This window comes from Barbus barbus (genome assembly GCF_936440315.1).
Source record: "Barbus barbus genome assembly, chromosome: 28".
In the NCBI taxonomy this organism is placed as follows: domain Eukaryota; kingdom Metazoa; phylum Chordata; class Actinopteri; order Cypriniformes; family Cyprinidae; genus Barbus; species Barbus barbus.
In genome coordinates this window covers 21401930-21424869 of record NC_136756.1, presented here as the reverse complement: position 1 = coordinate 21424869, position 22940 = coordinate 21401930, and the positions used below count along the sequence as shown (strand labels likewise).

The window sequence follows — 22940 nt, the reverse complement described above, 5'->3', positions numbered from 1 at the left end:
CAGCAAGCCAGGCTGCTAATAGCATGCATATTCTTTCTGCTCCGTTCTGCCTAAACGCTCCTCATATTCCTCTGGGTGTGTTTCATTCTCCCGCAGGTCTGCTGGCTTTCAGACGGCTCTCAGCTCGTCGTCTCTGTCCGGTGGTGTCAATGGGTGTCATGCGTTGCCGTCGTACCCCATCAAACAGGAAGGCTACAAGCTGGCCCTGGGCGACTTTTCAGGTGGGATGGGAGCAGGTCGCAGGGAATTGGACCGTCCGAGCAGTGGTGGCGGTGGCGGTGAAGGTAACTTAGCAACAGTTCTCTCGTTGTCAGCAATGGCGGTGACTGTGTATCCATTTAATAATGAAGATGGCTCCTCCCCGCTGGCTTTGTCCCCGAGCTCGCGTCACTCAGCAAGGCCGAACGCGAGCGGACTGAAGAGACGCTGCCTCTCGGTGGCCTCCCAGTCAGCTTTGGAGGGAATCGATATTGCTGCAAACATCTGCTCCTCCCAGATGTCCTGCGTTAACAGCCTGCGCACCAATTCGTCGTCGCCTACCGCCACCACGTTCTCCCACAAGCCTCTCCCCAGCCCTCAGCTGCCGTCACCTTCCACCTCGTCCTGCCTCCTACCCCTCTCCTCTTCGTCCTCGTCCTCCTCGGTGTCATCGGTGGAGCATTGTGAAGACGTGGGCTCCATGCAGCCGGGGCCCGGCGTGGGTAGCAGCAACGGGCTTGGACTTCTAATACAGCCCGGCGCTGTTCTGGACGGCTGTACGGCGACACTGAAACAGGAACCGGTGGACGAGTTCTCTCCAAGTGAGGAGGAGCTCTTTCAGCATCACTATCACCATCTGACGAGCCACGGAAGCCACTGCAGTGGGCATTCCCACCATCACCACCACCACCACCATCATCAAACAGGCCCCCCACGGCTGCCCATGCCCCCTCCCTACCACCTGCACCAGTACATGGGCTCCGGCCCAGGAGCTCTACTGCATCTTCAGAGCCAGCAGCAATCTCCACCCTCAGGCCTGCTGGCACAACCTAAACCCACAGGCCTGGTCGAACAGCAGGTGGGCGACAGGGAAGACGTATTTAGCGATAAGCAGGTATGCCGATGGATTGACTGCAGCGTGGCGTATGAGCAGCAGGAGGAGCTGGTTAGGCATATCGAGAAGGTCCACATCGACCAACGCAAGGGCGAGGACTTCACCTGCTTTTGGGCCGGATGTGTGCGGCGCTACAAACCCTTCAACGCCCGCTACAAGTTGCTCATCCACATGAGGGTTCACTCTGGAGAGAAACCTAACAAATGCATGGTGAGTATCTACCATTTTTAGCTGGCTGACAAAAGTGCATGATTTCCAGCAGTTCTCCATAATGAAATTCATAGAGGTGATTATAGCTGGCAGCTGAAATGGCCTTGAAAATGCATACGCAGTATTTTGGACGGAATTGTTTTTGTTGGAATCCTTATTGGCTTTAATTTGAGTGGAAAGTTGGGGAAACCAAATGCCGGTATAATTAGTTTTAATTAAGCAGGTCAGTTTTAAAATCAGTTTTTAAGTATGTATTATCAACCAAGGACAAATAACTCTTTCATTAGGCTTTATTAAACCAAATTTCTTTCTAAAGGCCCCACAGTTTTTTACAAATCCATTATTTTTATGTCTGTTTTATTCAAGGAATAGATTTGGAAGTTCTCTCCACGTTTCATTTTTCGTAACAGCTTTCAAGGGACCACCTACACCTATTTTCCTCAGAGTTTTTTTCCCTACCATATCGCATGGCATGAGAAATTATGATTTCAACTGAAAGCACGGCTAACTTTTCCACTGACGGGTTTGGGTATTTAATTGGACCTGTAGTCTAGCTGTATAAATAGTGTTGTGGTGAAACCCAAGACATCCAGGTAAAACTCTCCGATTCCACAAGTCAACACACTAATCAATGTCAAAGTGCCTTTTCTAACATTCTCAGCTCAAGTGGAAAAATGGCTCCAGCCCCACCAATGCGCAAGTCCAAATACACAATTAGTCCACAATTTGTGTAGGGTGAAACTCTGTTTATTTTCTTAAGATCTCTTTCTCGCTCTGTCTTTCTGTCTTTTCCTTAAAAAAAAAGAAATGATTGAGATCTAAGAAAAAAACCCTACACATCTTTTTAACATAACCAAACAATGCGTGCACTTGATCCCTTTAAATAGGAGGTTTAAATGTTTAGCCGTCCCACAAGTATTAAGCGAATTGGCTCTTTATCCAAACTAAACACTTGGAAAAATGTAGTAGTCTGTAAGAAAGGAGCCGCAGAGGAGATGACTAGCAAAATTCCCCTCTATTACTCAATTGGAGAACGTTGAATTTCTTGTCAGATATATTCAATTTCATACACAAGATTCTGTCCAAAAATCCTTTTATTTTACAGATACTTGAAGTCGGCCTATTCCTTTAATTCCCGGGATGCCTTTTTGTATCCGAATTATCTGTTTAGCTGTGTCAATAGGAGACAGCTGTACACTAATATGTGGAGTATGTTACAAGGGTAGCATTAAGTAGTTCCGTTGAGGTTATTAATGACAAGTTTTGTTTATTCTCGAGAAGACGTTGGTTTACTCTGAGCTCACAGCAGCTGGACTGACATATGTAATTAGATCATATAAATTCCTTCAAATCCATGCAGCTACATTTTCGGCATTGCTGCGCACTCTGCGGCATAAACTTGGTAGTTCTGGAAATAATTTTTGTGAATCATTGCTTTTGTGGTTGTATGTATTTGAGTATTATTGTTTTTTTTTCTTTTTTTATAGTATACTCTCTCTCTTTTTGTCACTTGCTCATACTTGTACAACAGTGCTATAGGGGTTCTGTTCTTACTCTCTTAAACTCTGCCCGGACTATGTGGCAAGAGCCCTGGTGTTACAACCTGTCAGAACAAACAAACACTCATTTTTATTCGTGGTGATGCTAAGCAGATGCTAAGATAGGAACAAACCCATTATTGTTGTAAAATAGCTGGACATTGTCTCTGGATGGAGCAAAGGCCTCTCACTGAGTCAACTCTGTCCAAGTTCAGTCTCTGTTTTTAGGCCGTCCTGGACTAGAATCGAATTAACATTTCCTGTGTGAAAAACAGAAAAGGTCAATTTAAGTCAAATGTCAAAAGATTTTCAAATTTAGTGGATCATTAAATGAATCCCAACTGGCAGTTCATGTGGTCCTCATGCAGATTTCAGGCCTATTTGGAAAGATTTTGATTTTATTTTTGTAACTTAGTGCTTTCAAATATTAATTACTTACATTTAAATTTATTTTTGTGTTCAAGTTTGAGTAGATTTGTGTGGAATTGGCTTATAGCAGAATTATTGTGTTACTAGGTGAGTTTATTTTTTTTACAGTATTGATGTTTTTTATTTAAAAGTGACTTTAATGATATTAATACTAATGCTAAATGATATGCAGTTTTTATGGGAAGCTTTTAACGCACAGACTCAACCACACAAACTGTGTGATTCTGAATGAAAACTCATCTTGATTCATTCGGTACCTTGTAATCATTGGAGAAAAAATAAATATTATATTTTATATTATTTGATTTATTTAAAATATAATTTATATTGATTAAAATTATAATTATTTATTTATATTTCACAAATTGGATGAGTGCACATATTTGACTAGTTGACCTTTCTCAGGTTCTGAAGTGTTTAAATTTTTTCCTCCGAATCGATGCCTTCCTGTGACCTCCGCAGGAAGCAGCTTTTGTCTGAAACGTTGCATTTGTGGCCTTTGCACAATATACGAAGACATTTTGGTATTCTAGCTATTTGTGCAGAGGAAACTGATGAGACGTTTTGATTTAGAAGCAAATGCTTCAGAAAACCCAGCTAATCCCTTTATTATCTTTCCAACTGCAGATTCCTCAGAGAGCGCACAAGGCACGATTTCCCTGCATCCAAACATAACACTCTCTCATTCCTCTCTCTCTCTCCCTTGCTTTGTCCTCTCTACCAGCTGTGCTGCATTTCATTTGTATCATGCAGCGCCTTGGCAGCAAAAAGTCATTATCGCAAACATAGGACGGGGTTCTGACTCTCTGCTTTGTCACCGTCCATACCTGGACGTGGTTTTATGCCCCGGCACGTAAAAACACAACTACATATGCAACCACTGAGCTCGGCAGACCTCTTAAAACCGCTTCGCAGAGTTTGAGAGGCTTTTTCAGTTCACTCTGTCCAATTAAAAAGTGCCGTGGGCTGTTTTGTGGTAGCCGGACAGCAGAGGCAGAAGGCATCTAAAAGGAAACAACATAATCTCACTGCAATATCCTGTTGTGTTTCATGACTAATTCAAGTGTTGTTTTAGTTTATTGCTTTTTTGCCCTTCTTGTCTGCATTAATATTAAAAATTTATCCAGTGACTGCTGCCCCGACACTATCCCAGGGCTCTTATACGTCAGTGCTGTACTGCATTCAACTTTTGTATTTGTATTTCAGATCACCTATCCCAGCAGTTCATAAAATTTATGTAAATATTCATCAAAGCATATCTGTTGATAATACTCCAGATACTTATCCAGTTGATCATGTTTGATGAGCAGATCCATGCTACAACGTTGCACATTAATGATGGTTTCTTTATTGAATTTCCTCTGGAATGTATTGGTTTAATCTTATTTCATTAATATCTTGGCTTTGGTCGACTTGAGGTTTTCTTGCCATTTTCTGCAGTTTGTTCCTGCTGTGACAGGTTAAGGATATGGGCTGTGCTGCTCTGTATTTTATGTGGTTAGTGTGTGTTTACTACTGTACTAAACGGTCACTGAGTTCTCATAGTCATAATAACACTCTATTAATTCCTCCGACCTTTTAGATTTTACTGCTTTGGCTTTTCCTGCGTCATCTGTGCTGATATTCATTCAGGCATATGTCTGATGTGATTTTTTTTTTTAAGTAGAGTCTTTTCATGTCTTTTTAAATAAAAAGTTTCCAATTTAAAATAAAAAAAATAAATAATAAAATATTTTCCTCACCTGTGGTTTTAATAAGGGATTGGAAACCATATTTTTTAAAATAATATTTCATTTAATAATTATTTAGAAATAATTATAATAATACATTTATTTATAAAAGTATAAATGTAATTTTGTTATTATAAATAATTATAAAAATATTATTTAATTCTTACTTTACTCATTGCTCATTTGGCAGATATTACATCTTCAAAAGTGACCCCTTTTTTGTAATGCTTCTCATTAGTGAAATATTCAGTTTACAATATCACATGGGTAAGTTTTTGCAATTCAGTTTGGATATGTGACTTAATTTTTAATGAACAGTAAATGTTTCTGCTTGAATTTCTCATCTTTGTCATCGTCACCATCACAAGACCGCTGGTCATTGAACATTTGGCTCGAATAAAAAAATTGTTTTTATTTTTAAATTGCATGTTGTAATGTTAACGGATATTAGGATTTAACTTCCTAAGCCACACCTTTTTTGTTACCTCATCACAATTAAATGCGGAGCCACCCTTACGACGAAGTTTGAACATACAGGCCTTTACTTGAAGAAAAACTGGCTTAAACAACCTGCTGGAAAAACATAGATCATGGAATTTCCTTTCCCCCCCTTTGCTAGTGTGAAACCGGCAAACGTATATATAAAGATTTATTAGACTGATTTTTGGACAGGCGTTCAGAATTCTCCAGCAGCAGCCGGCCCAGACCTTTGCCAAAATAGCGTGTTTTGGAGTAAATGGAGGCTTTTGTAAGCAATCAACACAGATGCTGGAGATGAAATGGCTAGCGCCATTAGCTAATTAAAACACATGGTCTGTGCATGAGCTGACTTTTTCCTCTGAATGCACCGGCGAAACCCGAGCCGTCTGAGTTCTGCCCCGGCAAAGGCAGAAAGTGGCGTTGATACTAATGTGGATGTACTAGAATGAGCTGCTGACATTGCTACCCTGTCTACTTAACTTAGCAACCGCCAGCTCTCTAAGCCCCATTATGCTAGCAGGTAGCGACAGTTACCTGCACTGAAGCAGCAGGACTCGAAGACTGTTTCATATCTGTTTCCACTCCATTTGCCAAAGCTTTGCATTCTGGGTGAATTAGTTTTAAACAGTGGCTCGGGGAGATTGTTCTGTTTGGGGTATTTAATAAGAAGGTGGAGTGAATGGTTCCAGCACGATCACTGTTCATATGAGTTTTCAAAAGCGTCATAAATCTCACTCGTTTCCAGATGGTACTGATGAAGAATGCATTCGGTCAGAATCATTTTTACAATTGCGACTCATAATTTGCAACCTTCAACTCGCTAATGTTTCATCACATGAAAGTTACGGTTGAATTATATCTTTAATTTCAAGATCAACAAATCCACCTCTTTTTTTGCTTGCTGTCAGATCCACTCTATGACTCGATTGTCTTTCCGTCATGCTAATAGCTAAGCAACGGCGACCATATGTGATGCATATATTAGCATGATGAAACTGCTGGCATAAAATATCTGAGATTTGTCAGGAGACTGATGTTTTGGCAATGGAATGAAAGGCCTGGGAATTGATGGATCGTGCTTGTTTTCCTTGTCAAATACACCAGGCCAAGTTCTTGTCAAGCCGTAAAAGGTTTCCAGTCATTCTGTATAGTAATGCAATCCAGTCACTCCTCCTCTCCTCTCTCTTCCTGTCTGACATTCTGCCATTTAAGCATTCTTAATAGCTACTTAACCCATAATCATTGTCAAATATCTGGTAGCTCGTTTTTTTCCTGCTGAACACACTTTATATTTATGGGATGCATTCAACTTAGCCAATTCACCTGATGGCTGTAGGGCTTTAAATGCACGTAGTATCAGGGGATGATATATCCATACATGTTTTGTGCTAATTACATTTGTCTGGAATGCAATATTTTGAGTAAGTAATTTCCTGACATTTAATTATATACCTGAAATGTGAGACAGAGAACGATGGCCACATTATTTTAGCATTGTGTCATATCTGTCCCGAATCCAAGTGCTTAATCGGTTTAACCCTACGAGTGGGGCGGACCGTCTGCTAATATACTGAGGGGACTAAATACAGCTAATGGGCAAAATTTCCTCAGGGTTTTTGAGCTATAGATCCTGCTAGATGCAGTACTTATACTACATATGGCTTTCTACACAGGTGAATGGGCTTAATTTAGTCCCAACATCCTAACTATGGAGAAAGAGGCTTGTCTTTCTTTTGGTTATCTTAAAATGGACTTTCTAGCAGATTTGTGAAAGGTAATTTGAACATTTACCATTAACATATTTTTTGCCCAAATAATGACTGTGAGAGTCCTGGTCAGAATTACTCCTGGGAATATCTACATAAAAAGGTGGATTGTTGACTGAACTTTAATTTATTATTCCTTGACTTGTTTAATTTATTTACTGCTCAAAGTTGTGGAAAACTGTCCTTTTTTCCAGTGTAGCACTATTCATTTATATTAGTATTGCTTTTATTATTCGATTTCACTATTTTTATTATTCCCATATAACCTCTGTCTGTATTTTCTGTAATTGTTTATTAGCATTGCCGCACAAACATGTGGGAAATCACTTGGTTTTACATGATCCAGTCAGGTGACATTAAAAAATCTGGTGGAGAGTGTGGCAAGAAAATGTTGAGCTGTTGTAAAGCGAAGTGTTGCTAGTTAAATACAGATATTCATAATTCAGTTGTATTGTTCTAGCTTATTTGATCTTTTAAAGAGCTGCTAGCCATATTTCTTATGCTCCTTGGCCAGTTGATATGCATTGACTGATGGGTTCACATTTTACAAGTTAAGCTCACTCGACAGCATAATGTTTCTTACTACAAATAATAAGTTCAACGTATCACTCATTTTCTTAAAAAAGTTACATAAAAAAGAGGCAGTTACAATGAAAACAAATGGGCCTAATGTGAAGTAAGGTTTTAGCTTCTTTTTTTCTTTTTTTTTGGAAAGGAGAGACTAATCCAAACTAATTTTTGTGTTAATCAACATTAAGTCTCAAGAGCTGAAAATTGAGCTTAACTTATATAGAATCCAGTATACGCCTTAATAAAAAATGATATTTGTCTCTAACATTTTGGTCACAGGTATGGTAATAAATATGTTTTATTAATTTATTATGAATTTTAAGTGCTGAAAGTGTTTCTATAGTGCTTTTATTTCACTAGTTACACATTACAAATGTGGTAATAAATTTGTGTAATGATGATTTAATGTCTCAGTGTGGGCCCTTTATGGCCTAAATGTACACAGGGCCAGTCATAAATGTGTTTAATTTAGAGTATCTTCCTCATTGTCACTATAGAGAGCATGTTGACACATAGCTTATGCCAAGTATCATCTGCCAACACTCCTTAAAATAAATAAAAGTAGTCAAAGCGCTATTTACATCGCACCCAGCCTTTCCGCAAACATTCACCATAAACCCCAGCATGTAAACAGAGCACGGACAGTTTTGAGTTAAGACTGAATATCCCAGTGTTCTCGGAAAGGGTTTGTTGAGGTACACAGATGGGCCATGGGACTTAGCAGCACAGAGAGCCAGGTTAGGATCCCAAGTATCTCTCAAAACCAAACCAACCCAGTTAATAAACAGCCACATAACTGGAGACTTCATGGTGCCCCTCTATCCCAAAACCACGTCCCATCTGTGGTCTGAACAGAGCCCAAAACTAAGTGTGGGAGGCTTGTGACAGCTTCTCTCTTACAGACTTATGGGCTGTGACAGTGTTCTGTCTCATTTGTCATCTGCTGTCACTCAGGTGGATGTAGCCAGAGCAACATCTTCACCAAAAGCCTGTTCCCATAAACCCTTCACCACAGCAACAGTTATGGGTGTGGATTTGGGGGTGCAGTAAGAATGTGGTACGCTGTTTTGGTTCCACATTTCAAGCGGGGTGTTATGTAGAGATCTGGCAGGACATGGTGCGCTTTACTGCTGACTCACAGCTGGATTCAACAGGCCAATTAGAGCTCTCCCCATGAAACTATTCATTCCCTGCCAGAATAGCTGTCCACGCTCTCTCTAAGCACTTGTCGGTTTATATTGTCAAGTCCTTAGATTTATTTCAAGTTTTGGTATGGAGGTCCAGCTCAGAAACAGCCAGCACAATTTCTACCAACAACAGTAACTTTTTTTTTAACTTCATACAACACTAACTTCTGCCCTGTTCTTTCAAACGATAATACTTGCATTACACTTGTTAACATCGTTCTTTATTATTACAAACTGTGTTCTCGAAATGGTTGGCTAATGTATCTCTTCACATTTTCCTAAAAGCATTTATTAATATTTTTAAGAAATAAAGTTAATTTTTATTTCTCTCTGTACCAATGAAAGTATGGAAGACTGTTTCTACCTTATTGTAAAAAAAAGGCCATTTTCATATAGTTTAAAATAATATAATGTAATATTATATGTATAATTGAATATGAATAGTTGGAACTTCAAGATAAAAGAAAATCACATTTTGAGATAGTCAAATTATTGAATATAAAATGACATTTATAAGTCGCTATTATTGAAGTCACAGTTACCTTTTTTATTTAATTTACTCTGAGACGGACACAGGCTTTATATTTCACATCTACGTTACTGTTAAAAAAATTTGGGTTAGTAAGGGTTTTTTTCTTAATAATTTTAGTCAGCAAGGATGCATTAAATTGATCAAAAGTGAAAGTAAAGACATTTAAAAATTCTGCAAAATTTTTTTAAAAACTAATTTAAAAAAAAACCTAATTTTAAAAAATTAGAAAATTGTGCTTTTCTGAACTTTCTATTCATTGAAGATTCCAGAAAAATGTATCATGGTTTCATCATAAATGTATCTTGAACATCAAATCAGTATATTAGAATGAAGAGCATGTGACACAAGACTGAAATAATGGCTGCTGAAAATTCAGCTTTCCCATCACAGAACATATATTTTGAAAATATATATTAAAATAGGAAACAGGTATTTTAAATTGTAATAATATTTCATAATATTGCTGTTTTTATTGTGTTTTTGGTCAAATAAATAAAGTTGGTAAGCTTTAAGAGACTTTTAAAAGCATGAAAAAATCTTTCAGACCACAAACATTGGCAGACAGTATTATCCAAAGCAACTTATATAGCATTTTTTAAACTAGTTCATGTACTCTCTGGGAATCCAACCCATGACCTTGGAGTCGTTGCTTCAACAGAAATGTTTCCATATGAAAGTGCCTGCTTCGTTTGTCCTTGTGAGTTTTCACTGAGATAACATGTGGCTTGTTATTGTGTGCAACTCATTGATGTGGATTCCCAAAGAGCACTTACATACAACCCTTGTTTTGTTCATTTTGGTGACAAACTGCCAAAGACTTTTTTTTTTTTCTCCAAACAATGATTTCATTCCTTCTCTAAAGGTCGTGTGATGCATTCTGATAAATTCTATGTGACCTCAAAACTCGTGTCTCATCTATTCACCTTTGATTTAAAATGACAGGTTTGTGAAGCTATAAAGGACTTGAATGTGACCATAAAGAAACGCTCCAAATCTCTGTATAATGTTCAGCCATTGTTTCCACAGTAGTGAAATATTAAGAAAATAGCACGTTCTATGGCTCCTTGAAGACTGGATATTATCCTCTTCAAAGCTTAAATGCAACCAGAACAAGTGACACGGATGAGCCAAATTCATATTTCAGCATAGAAAAGCCAAGATTTAGATTAGGTCATGCGCAATTTAATGCAAAGATGGAAAATGGATATTAGCATTGAAAAAATCACTGCTTTGTAATACCGTGAGCGTCTCGCTTGCAAATACCAAGAGGGGATTGAGTGCCAGCCCGGACTCATATTACTGCTAAGGTAAACAAGTATGTGATGAGAAATGTCAAGTTAAATACTCCATAAATATGAAAACGTTAACTGCAGAATATCACAGGACAGTGAGGCCTTGTTTTTTCTTTGTTTTTTCTTTCTCAATTGAGTTACTGATTTTCTGTGAGGTATTTGAAGTAAAATGGGATTTTATTTTATTTTAGTGATTTCAGAATAGTTTATCTTGTTAACCTTTCTTCCTTTTTGTTGCGCTGTTAGATTTTCATTTCATAATGACTTGGTCTTTGTAAGTATTACATATTATTTATTTTCAGTGCAAAACCTTATGCCTCGTATTCCACTGTGATTCAACATGATTTAATGTGGAGTCATACTGTATGACGTATCAGTATTAATAATGTGTTCCGTGCTGAAACATGACCTGATAAATTGCCCTTTCGCTGCACTTTTGAGCAGAAAATAACAAAACAAGAGAATCCTGAAGGGGAAACGCAACAATCAGGCTCCCAAAAGACTCCCAACTCAAGCTCTCTCTGTTGTAGTTGAATTTCATCACATTTCTGGAGGCCGTAAATGTTCTGCTTCTCAATCCAACTGTGCTAGATGTCACTCGACTGTTCTCAACACATTTAACATGCCATGTTGACCTATTGTCCAGTTGAATAGTTTTGTTTTGTTCATGAATATGACGGAGCCTTTGACGCGGAGGTGTTTGACTTGGCAGGTGCAAGGCACTCTGGGGTGTTTATTTGTTGTCAGGTCGGAGATATAGAATAGCTTAGAGAGCGGGCATGAGACAGAGCCAGCTGTGTCAACTGTAGACGTTATGCCAACAGGGTGGAGGGCGGAAAGAAAAGGCGAGAGAAAGACAGTTGGTCAGGAGAGTTTATAGTCTACATATTTATGTCATATAATGAGAGATGTTGTGAAATATGGCCTTTTTTGGTATTTAGCCTAGAGTTTGGATGACGTTTGAACCTTATGAAGTATGGCATGACCCTGACAGCCAACTTTTTATAATAAAGAGCTCACATGCGAGAAATGTGAGTTTGTGTGTTGTCACTTAGAAAGTTCAGCAAGTGTAATTCCTAAATCGAATATGTAAAAGGAAAAACTCACACTCCAGCATATTAAAAGCGACGTGTTTCTTGCGCCGACCAGTTAAAGAGGAAGTTTCTGAGCGATTAAAGTCAAAGTATCTGTCACTTTACCCCGTACTTGTGCCACCGCTGCTGGGAAGCAAACGCTAGCAGGTGTCAGTGAGTAGATGGGGAGTGACGCCCGTTAATGGACGCTGAGATCCCTCTGCATCAAACGCTGGATTTGCCCCTCCACAGGCATGAACACACTGCACATATCATGTTGAGGAGTTTCATTGCATCTCACTGTGTCCTGGTTCATGTTGCACGAAACGGGGAGATAATTGATGGCTCGGTGGTATTGTAAAGGCATCGGGGCGAGTGTAATACTCTCTAATTAGCTATTAGAGACTCTTAGAACAGAGAGAGTGAGAGGCCGGTTACTGGAGTGACAGATTGTGCTTGGTGTCCATCAGCGCTTTGAGAGCTTCCACGGTACAGCCAGAGAAACCGAGAACGCTGTTTGGCTTCTTTGGTGTTCGGTTTAACAAAGAAAACACGGTTTAAATAAATTTGACACTAAGTTAATGGTGCCAGGTCTTTAGGCCTGTAAAATGTAGGGTAGGATGAAGGAAGATGCCCTACTTAAGAACAGTGTGGATTTACTACTAGTGATGACTATAGCATGTGCATATATTATTAAAGGGATAGTTCACACAAAAATGAAAATTTTGTCATTAATTACTCACCCTCATGTTGTTCCAAAACCTTAAGACCTTCATTCATCTTCGGAACACAAATTAAGATATTTTTGATGAAATCCGAGAGCTTTCTGACCCTGCATAGACCGCAAGGGAACTACCATGTTCAAGGCCCAGAAAGGTAGTAAGGACTTAAAATAGTCCATGTGACATGAGTGGGTCAACCTTTATACTTTTTTATACTCTCTTCCATGTCAGTCGACACGCGTTCACAAGAGTACCATGACGCATTTAAACTATTTAGTTCAATTCAAATTAAATAACAGAATCCAATAGATATGCATGCTACTGTTCTAATTTTTAATGAAGATGCTCATCAAGGATGCATTTTTACAAAAATACAATAAAAGCAGTAATATTGTAATTAAAATGATTATTTAAATTTATAATAACTATTTTCTATTTTAGTATATTTTAGAATGTAATTTATTTCTGTGATGACAAAGTTGATTTTTAAGCATCCATTACTCCAGCCATCAGTCACACAATCCTTCAAAATGTTTCTAATACATTGATTTAGCTTTGTTATTATTATCAAAGTATTATAACTCACAAACTGCTTAAGTGTTGAAACCAAAAATAAAGTTTTTTATTCTTTGATGATACAAAGTTTAAATTTATTGCATTATTATTGCATATTTATTGCAAAGTTTAAACTCCTGTTGCATAACCAGCATCTACACATTGTTTCAATAGAGGCCAGCATAAAAGAAAAATCCATTCCATAAAGCATCAACCACTATTTTAAAATTAGAATGGATTGTCTTGGTATGAAGCCTGAAACATGGCCATGCATTTCAGAAGGGTGCTTAGAGGTATATAGATTACTTTTACTACAATAATCTGTTTTCAGGATGTTTAAATGAGCACGCCACCTAGTCATAAATTCTGATTACTACAGCAGGTGAGGGACACCGGAGAAAGTTCATACTGGAGTTACAGGTTAAAGGCTTTTAGAAAGGAAGAGAGCATGCAGAAGCAACAGTTGACCTGGAAGAGGACCTTCACCTGTCTAAATATGAATTTATTTCTAGGTCAAAAGAACATCATAGCTAGTTTTGGTGGACACTATGTCTCGTCTCCTGGCTGGTAACACTTTGACGGTGCGCCCCAGAATGTCACTGGGTTAAGTGCTCCCATAAAGACCCATATGTTTCCTGCGTGTTCTTGTTCAGGATTCCCACATGTAGCATAAGTTGCTAATGCACGACTTCCATAACGACGAGGTCAGAATCCGTAATACACCTTCAATTCAATTTCCTTCAAAAATGTCGCTCAGAGTGGGGTTGGGGTGGTGCGTAATGACTACACGAGAGGCCCAATTTAGTCATCATAGGTTGCTTCCTGTGAAGGTCCCATCTACAGTCTAGATGGGTTTCAATCTGGTTTCACCAGTGTTGCATGAGAACAAATAAGGCTGTTCGGAGCAATTTTGCTAGTCATTTACATGACTACTTCCTCCACCGGTTTATCAGCCAAGCCTTCGATCCCATCTGGACATCATTTGTCAGCTGAGGATTTAGGTATAAATCAAATGTTTTGAAATTTGAAAGTAACGGATGAAAGAGCAACAAAGAAAAATCAAAGATTCGTGAGAATAATTGAATGTGAATTCACATCAGCTTTGTTCCAAAAATATGTTTAAAAAAAAAAGAGCGAGAGAGAAACATTAACCAGATCTTTGATTCATATTAGGCCTTCTATTAGCAACAGATGAAGCTGGCTGCTAAAACGAGTGGCGTTTGGATGTGGAAATGATATGTGTAAACTATGTAATGTGAATGTTTTAGCTAAGCTGTGTTTAATTTTGTACCCTGATGAAGTGCATGAGAAACCTGTCTCCCCTTAGCTGTCTCATTGAATCATATGGATATAATTTCATCCATTTACGTTTTTCTGCTCTTTGCTGTGGTTGCCAGGGGGCATTTGGAAACAGGCAGATTAAAGGCACATGTTCGCTTTCGCCTGTAGTTTTTAGCCACTCTATCTGAGCTCCGCTGTTCTCCGTGCCAAAAGACGTGTCGGCGGTTTCTCTTTTACAGGTCACAGTTACTCCAGGCGCTCAGCGGTAAACCTCGTAACACCTATCGTTCTCCAACAGGAACCAAAATCGATTTCGTACAAGTGCTGATCACAGAACATCGCCATAACCTGCAGACACTGCATATCTGAGAGCGCTGAGGCAATTTGGATGTCACAACGAATTACAGAAAACGTGTCTGGGTGTAAGAAAAGTCATGGTGCTCATTAAAATTTGCCTTTCAGCCCACTAATTACGAGTAATAATGTATTTAATGCTTGTTAGTTGCTAAAGGTTTTAATGTCAGAATAAACGCAAGCCTGAGGGAAGGTGAGATTGGTAGTTACAGTATAATGGGAAATATGTTTTATGTTTCAGAGCACCTCTGAATGTTAACGGGAACAGCGGTGAACCTTTGACTCCATGGGAAAGAATGTGGCCTGAATGCAATTCTCATAATAAGCACATTTTCTCTTCTTCTCAGTTTATTTCATTCTATCAGAGCGCAGTGTGACATCAACGAGCGACACGATGTGGCCTTATTTTTACGTTTGCCATAATGGCTGGCTTGTATTCTACAGGTATTTAAGGGTATTAATGAACTGTTTTTTTCTTCCGAGTGCTTGTGTACACTGTGGGCTTTTAGCTGCCCGATGCCTCATTGGACGTTTTCGGCCGCAATCATGCTTCATTTCCCATATAGTCATCAGGTTAGGGTTCATCCGTGATTGGCTGTGCGCCCCTGACAAAAATGTCAGCCCGAACTGTCACTCTGTGTGTATACAGCAGATCCTGAGGCCCACTTCGGAAAGATGACGTCAAATGACTTACCACCATCCTCTTTCGACGGTTATCACTCTGTTTACCCACACACAGGCCTTCAGAGGGGAAAGCTAAACACATTTATGGTAATTAATGTGATTAGCGTGCTAAACTGTTTTTACAAATACAATCAAAGGGATGTGGAGACTTAGGAGCTGTCGTAGTTTGTTTATAGCGGTTGGTTTAAAAAGTCTCACTTTAATTTCTGATTTTTATGATCAACGTCTGTGTTGTGTATCTCAGAAACTTCACATTCCTCGGTTAACATTTGGGGATGTTTTGATAGATGTTGACGTCAGTTGTAAAACCGGTTGCATTGGAATTATTTGGAAAATAACGTTCAGTGCTTGGCAAATACAGATGCATTTTTGCGCTATTATATAAAAGAGAATGTTGTGTTCTATAAAAGTTGGGAAAAAAGCCAGAGATAAGTGGAGAGACAATGAAAGAGACATGAGAAGTGAGAGAAAGAAATTCCCCCCAGTCACGTGGATTAAACTCTGGCAGACTGTTGTGTTTGCATGGCATCCCAGAATGCTCTGCATCTCGCTCCATTGGCAGCTGATCCTCACACTAATGGCGGGATTTACGCGATTAGCAGGATTCTCTCTGTGGACCCATAAATTCAATTTAGCCTGAAATTTGTATTACGTTAAAGAAAGCAGTGAAAGAATTATTATTTCCCCTATACATAAATACACACATTTTAGGACATATATAAGCGCAGTGTTTGTTTTGAAAACTCAGGTTTTCGAGACGTATTTTAGGAGTCAGTACAGGGCACATATCTCAAACTTGCCTGGATTTCAGAGACTCTGTGTTCTGGGTATGTTCTGACGGTTTTCATGCTGTGGAATAATACAGGCACAGTTGACATTGTGAGGTTTGCACATCCAAAAGCTCCATGCAGTGTCTCAACCACTGTGTCGCTCCATTGTGTGAAATTAATATGTAAAAATGTGTGGCCGATTACAGTTTGGATTAATATTGTTTTCACAAACCCTAAATATTCAATCTCTGCAATTACTTAAACTTTAACTACTTGACATAAGAACTCTAATAAAAATTTGTTTTGTAGATAAATTTAGTTTTATGTAGTATATAAAATTTTATGTACTTTAATAAGAAGTTTGATTTATGAATGTTTATACTATAAAACTTTTGGCACTTTTGAGTTTAGACACATTAAATTGATCAAAAGCGGATGCAATTTTTTCAATTCATAATGCTGCAAAAGATTTATTTCTATTGATCTAAGAATCCTGAAAAAGAATCCTGAAAAAAATGTATCACAGTTTCCACAAAAATATTAGACAGCACAACTTTTTTGAGCACCAAATTAGTATATTACAATGATTTTTGAAGCATAATGTGACACTGAAGATTTGAGTAATGATGTTCTCTAATGTTCACACTAAATAATTTAATTGTTTATTCTTTATTTATATTATCATAGTTTTACACATAAATCTTTTTTTTTTAATGGAATTAAATTTTTATTTTTAAGGTTTATAGTCTGAGTCTGGACTCACGGCAAAGTGTCTCTGATGTGACATTTCATTTGTGTACAACCAAAGTTGACTACAAGCACTAGTATTGTTTTATTATATATATATTTTTATGCAAATGCAAATCCAGTTTCGTCTGTGTTTGAAACTGACTTTTTTTTTTTCTTGTTTCCACATGCTTTTAATGTACCTTTATGAGAATTCTGCACTCACAAATACACACACACTGTATAATCCAGGTCACTCAATATATCCCGACCGTGACAGTCTAAGGTTTCGCCCCGTATTAAATGGCCTGGCCTCAATAGCAAGCCTTTTGCGAGTGATTGAAGGAGGCCAGAGCCCGAATGATGTTCTGAGGGCCCATTAGAAGAATGGAAGGCTCTTTCCTTCAGTGAAACTGGAGCTGCGATAGAAGCGGGGGCCTCAGTTAGAGGTCAGTAGACAATAGAGAGCAAAGCTGCCATGTCAGGTTTCACTCTCTCTGACACCTCCATAATCTGCCACCCTTTCCCATCCGAGGCTCCTGATTGGAGAGCTATTGACATTTTGGGGATGGAGCTAAGAGATTGTATAGGATGTATGAGGCCCTTAAATTACAAGACAGCATGTACTATCAATACGTCCAGTGCCTCATTACACAGATGCCTAAGAGATAGATTGCAGAGCGCCATCCTGTTATGACTGTCTACGGATTCTGATTGGCCAAACCAGTGCTGACATGAAAAATGACATGAAAAACAAATCTGAATGGCTTCTTCTGATTCAGATGTTTACCTGAAAGTTTTGTTCACATTCATGCACATATTAAAGGCTTGGCCTAGTAAACCATCATGCTTCAAAAAAGCTAGCATTTCTATAAAACACACTTGTTGATGTTTGGATGTCATCTCTCTCTCTCAGTTTGAAGGGTGTAACAAAGCTTTCTCACGGCTGGAGAATCTGAAGATTCACCTGCGGAGTCACACAGGAGAGAAGCCGTACCTGTGCCAGCATCCGGGCTGTCAGAAAGCATTCAGCAACTCCAGCGACAGGGCAAAGCACCAGCGCACACATCTGGACACTGTGAGTAAATGAATACAACCGCCCCTAACCTGTCATAGCCGCAACTCAAAAAGAGGTGCCTCAGAATACTAGAATACAAACACTGCTCTACTGACACCATTCTAAATATAGAAATCAGCAGTGTTGGGGAAAAACAAACTAATAGCCTCGTTTTACTAAACGCTTAATACATTTAAGTGTGACAGTAGTTTTCATTGGAAAGACTGTTTTTAGTGAATCGGTTTGTCTTAAATCACCCTCCTTCCTCCTGTTGGAAGTCTGATTCATTCTAGTGAATCGGTTCTACCTAAATCATTCTCTCTCTATGTAGCACTGAAAGGCTGACACATTATAATAAATCCGTTCATTCTAAAATGTTCTCACTTTTGTATGTTGAACTGGTAAGTTATTATAGTTAAATGTTTATTCTAGTGATTTGGTTCATAATAAATAGCTCTTTCTTATATATAGCATTGTTAATTCGTTCTGCCTAAATCATTCTCTGTCTATGTAGCACATTATTATTAATCAGTTCATACTAAAAGATCCTCACTTTCATATGTAGAGTTGGAATGTTTAATTTATCTAGTGATTCAGTTCATCCTAAATTTTATAGTATTGAAAACTCTGATTCATTCTAATGAATTAGTTTATCCTAAAAGGTCACTTTCATATTTAGAGTTGGAAAGTTTTTTTGTTTGTTTCATAAATGGTTCTCTCTGATATATAGCACTGGGAATGCTGATTCGTTGTAGTAAATCAGGTTATTTAGACAAGTAATGTTATAGCATAGCATTTTAGATATTTTTAGCGGAATATTTTGTTAAATACTGCTGTTCTTCAATATTTTTATATACAGTTTAGGAGTTTTGTATGTATCTTATATTGTATATAGGCCTATATATATTTTTCTTCTACTAAAACTGTCTTTGTTTTTTTTTGCCAGAAAAATATTATTATACTGCATATAATTGAATATTTATATGCAGTAGGCTATTTTTAAAGGATACTTTGGTGTAATGTAGTTTGTGGCTTTTCTTAGTAGCTTTTAGTATTGCTAACTATTTTTCAAAAGCTTATCCAGTCTTTATTTTAATTTCAGCATTTAACAAAACTAAAGAGTGAACCATGGGTGATCCAAGGGCCTTCATGTTCAGAGCAAAAATCCCAAGCACTTAAGTCCTCAACCAAATGGACCTTACAAACAAACCCATAAATGTGCTATTTGCTACCTTTCTTTGACCCAAATGTTAATTTTGCATGCACAAAACAGCCATAAGGTTATGTCTCTATGGGTTGACGAGGGGAAACACATTATATCATACGTCGTTTAACACCATGCTCCGTTTGTGATAGCAACGACACATGGCAGAGAGAGATAGAAAAAGAAACAGAGAGAGGCAAGCACGTCTCGCATCCCACTCCAACAATGTGAGGAAAAATAAAAGTTAGGGAAAGCTTGAGTTAGTAATTCCTCACTAACTGGCAGAACCCTGTGCTGTATCACATCACAGTACAGCTCCCGCACTGCGCTACCGCCACACTGCCACGGCCAATTAGCCCCCCGACTCCAGATGCCCAGCGCTGCACATTAACTCGCCTGTGCGCCCTGTCACAGCCTTCCCACACGCCTCATATACAGTGAAAAAATCACTCCGACTGTAATGATATTTATTCTTGACAGCCTTTTTTCTTTTTTCCATTCCTAAGCTTTCTCGTTTTCTGTTTTCAGCGCGTTTAGATGGCAGGGGGATTATATGGCATTGCACAGTGAAAACAAATAAATGCGCAGAGACGAGCTGCCCTGTAAGCGGCTTGTAAAAACAGCGTTATTTAGGGAACGAGGGAAGGTAGGAAAAAAGAGCTAATAAAGGAAGCCTATCCACTTTCACTTTAATGACTGCCTCTGTTTTAGAAAAAAGACCAGTGTAAAATGCATGGGAGAAAATCACCTCTGCATGTTTTGGACCGAGTGAGAGTGTTTCAGTAAAGTTTACCACTGAGAATCATGGGTACATTGATCTATATATATATATATATATCTTAAAATGTACATGCTTTAACATTTTAATGCTGAGAAAATGCTAAATAATATAAAACTGGCACAGTCGTTTGTTAGCTGCAAACCAGTAAATGAGTGTTTGTACAGCACCTGTATGCCTGTCTGACATTTACCGAACAATCTGTATTCTTCTTTTCTTCTTCCTATGTCCTCTCAGCTGAAAGGTAGGACACTGTCTTTCCTCTTAAACTTTGACTATTTATAAACTCTCAAAATAAACAGTTATTGCACTTGTGTTTGTCCATTTACACACAATTTAAAAGTGTAAATATTAAGGCTGTAAAAAGTAGGCCTATGCAGTGGGTTTCAAAAGTCAATTTTTGTCTGATTTAAAGCAAATTTAAATGAAGAAAGAACATATCTGACATCTATATATAGTGCAGAATATTACATATTTTTTATTATTTATTATCTATCAGATTTAAATTAAATTTTCACTTCCTGGTTTGAAATGTAGACATTGAATCAATCTTTATCACACACATTTTTTTTAATTTATTTTATATTTATAAATTCAATGCAGAATTAATGACTTTATATAGACTTGCAATTTTAAAAACACAACATTTGTTTTGGGAGTTCAAAATAGTTGCTTGTCTAAATTGTCATGTATTTTTAGTTTCCATGTCTGTTCATAAATGTTGTGCACTGTATTTAATGTCTGTTCTAAACTATAATTATAGCTGCTCAATTATCAATGCTGTCATAATATAATGATTTTGTGGTCTTTGTGTCCATAGCGGTGTGTTTCTGTGTCCTCTTTGTGGCTGAACTGCGTATAATTATGATTCTCAGACTCATTGTGCATTTCCTGTTTCAGAAACCATATGCGTGTCAGATCCCAGGCTGCACTAAACGCTACACAGACCCCAGTTCCCTCCGCAAGCATGTGAAGATCCACTCGGCCAAAGAGCAGCAGGTGCGTAGGAAGGTAAGGATAAAAACGACATCTCTCTCTCTGTTCAAATCATCTCATCAGCACATCAGAGTACAATTAGCTCTTTGGCTCTTGCCATCAGCCTTGAGAAACATTTCTAGTAGATATTTTTCATGGTCAATTGTGTCTTTTTCATGGCTTGGTGCAGTTGGTTCTACTTAGGATTGTCTTTGAAAATCATTTCCCCAACAATAGCTCAACTCTGACCACATTTCAGCATCTACATGGTGAAGAGTGCATTCCTCATTAAAGTGGGTAATTATAAGCAGAATGGCCTCATTGTTGCACTGGTCTAAACGACAGCTGACTGATGCGTTCTTCTTGCTTGCCGTTGTAAGCGGAAACACATGTGAGCATGTACCATTGTTAATAAGCTGTGCAACGCTATACCCCAGTGGCTAGATGTTGTGGGACGATGTCAAACAAACACTCCATCTCCATCTATCGCGAGCAACGCCTGTTATAGCACGCTGCGGCAAAGCACCAAAACCTTTGGCGAATGACTGGGAGCTTTGCACCAAAATCTCAACTGAAAAATGTGTGGTTTGTGCTCGTTTGCCAGTTTGCGTATAATTAAAACGTGTTTTTTTTTATATCAAATTCACAAGTGTGAGCTTTTATTTTCAAAATCTTAATTGCAGTGGAATTAAAATGACATAACACGTTCAAGTTGCATGTCATGGCTCATTTCGGCTATTGTTTATTGCGATGAATCGTCTCCAGATTCAGTCCACTCATCACGAATTCATGTGACCGAAGATAATTTTCCAGTTAAACATAATTCCATGCTACAATCCGAGCTTTCAAAGTCAGTCTAAAAGTCCTAAACACATATGACTCCAAACTCTAAACAAATGTCGCATGTAACGCATGATTACTGCCAGAACTTTGATTTTGTTGCCTTGTGAAGGGAAAAATCAGCCTTGCATGCTAATAACACCAGTAAAAGAGACCCCTCCACCTCTCTGTAGCTGGTAACGTGGCGTCCCAACCTGTACTCGGGGCGATGGATGTGTATGTGGGGTATGTCTTTCCCCTCATCCCCTCTGTTTCCAATCAAAGGTTCCTGTTTGCGGTGAAAAATTGCTCCTCTCTAAGCTTGTCATTTCCTTTGCTGGCCGGTGTGGGATGTCACCACAGACTGATGTGTTTTTGTAGTATTATTATTATTTAAGACTTTTGTTTGGGCCCAGTCCATTTCACACAAGTGTGACTCTCTTCATTTCTTCTATCACACCATCAAACTCAGGAAGAGACGTTCCACATGTTTTTAATGTGCATTCCTCCTTTCAACATTCTATTTTTATTGCTTAGTCTTTTAATTGCTTTTATTTTTGATTGACAGCTAAGGGCCTGCCCCCATTTAGAATCAGAAGCTTTGAGCGAATGCCTGTCAATTCAGCATCTTCATGGCCCCGCCCCTTCCCAGCATCCCCACTGTCCTGCCACCTCCCAGCACTCTCTGAATGGGAAAGAAGGCCGTTCCCCAGCACTCGGGCAGGAGATATTCACAGGTACGGCTTACTTTATCCTCTGTATGCACTTTCTTTTGATGGTGATCTAAAGTGGGTGAGGTATAAGAAGAAACTGGATGAAATGGAGGAATGGATATTTAGATTCAACCATGTATTATATTTGTAATTAGTGGTGCTTGCTAAAACAAGCAACACTATTAGTTTTGCTCATACCATGAGTATTGGGTGCAGCTCTGTTTGTACTATGAACACAATGATGTCTCAAGTCAAGTGGCTTGTTACTATAATGCTGCGTCTGCGTCCCAGTTCGCCTACTTACTTTGCCCTGAAAGTATTTACTCTTAAAGGTACATGTAAAAGAAAAGTATGCAGGCTTTGGGACATACTCGCATGCATTCTCTCACTGTTTAAACTGCC

At 38.5% G+C, this 22940-nt stretch overlaps 1 protein-coding gene across 1 annotated transcript in view; it reads left to right on the top strand.

Moving 5' to 3' along the window:
* Positions 1-22940, top strand: part of glis1b (GLIS family zinc finger 1b) — a 70070-nt gene that overhangs the window by 27479 nt on the left and 19651 nt on the right. Inside the window, exons 4-7 of the mRNA XM_079382579.1 lie at positions 97-1303; positions 17909-18070; positions 20932-21042; positions 22394-22562. Coding sequence (XP_079238705.1) covers positions 97-1303; positions 17909-18070; positions 20932-21042; positions 22394-22562 — 1649 coding nt within the window. The remainder of the gene's footprint in view (positions 1-96; positions 1304-17908; positions 18071-20931; positions 21043-22393; positions 22563-22940) is intronic.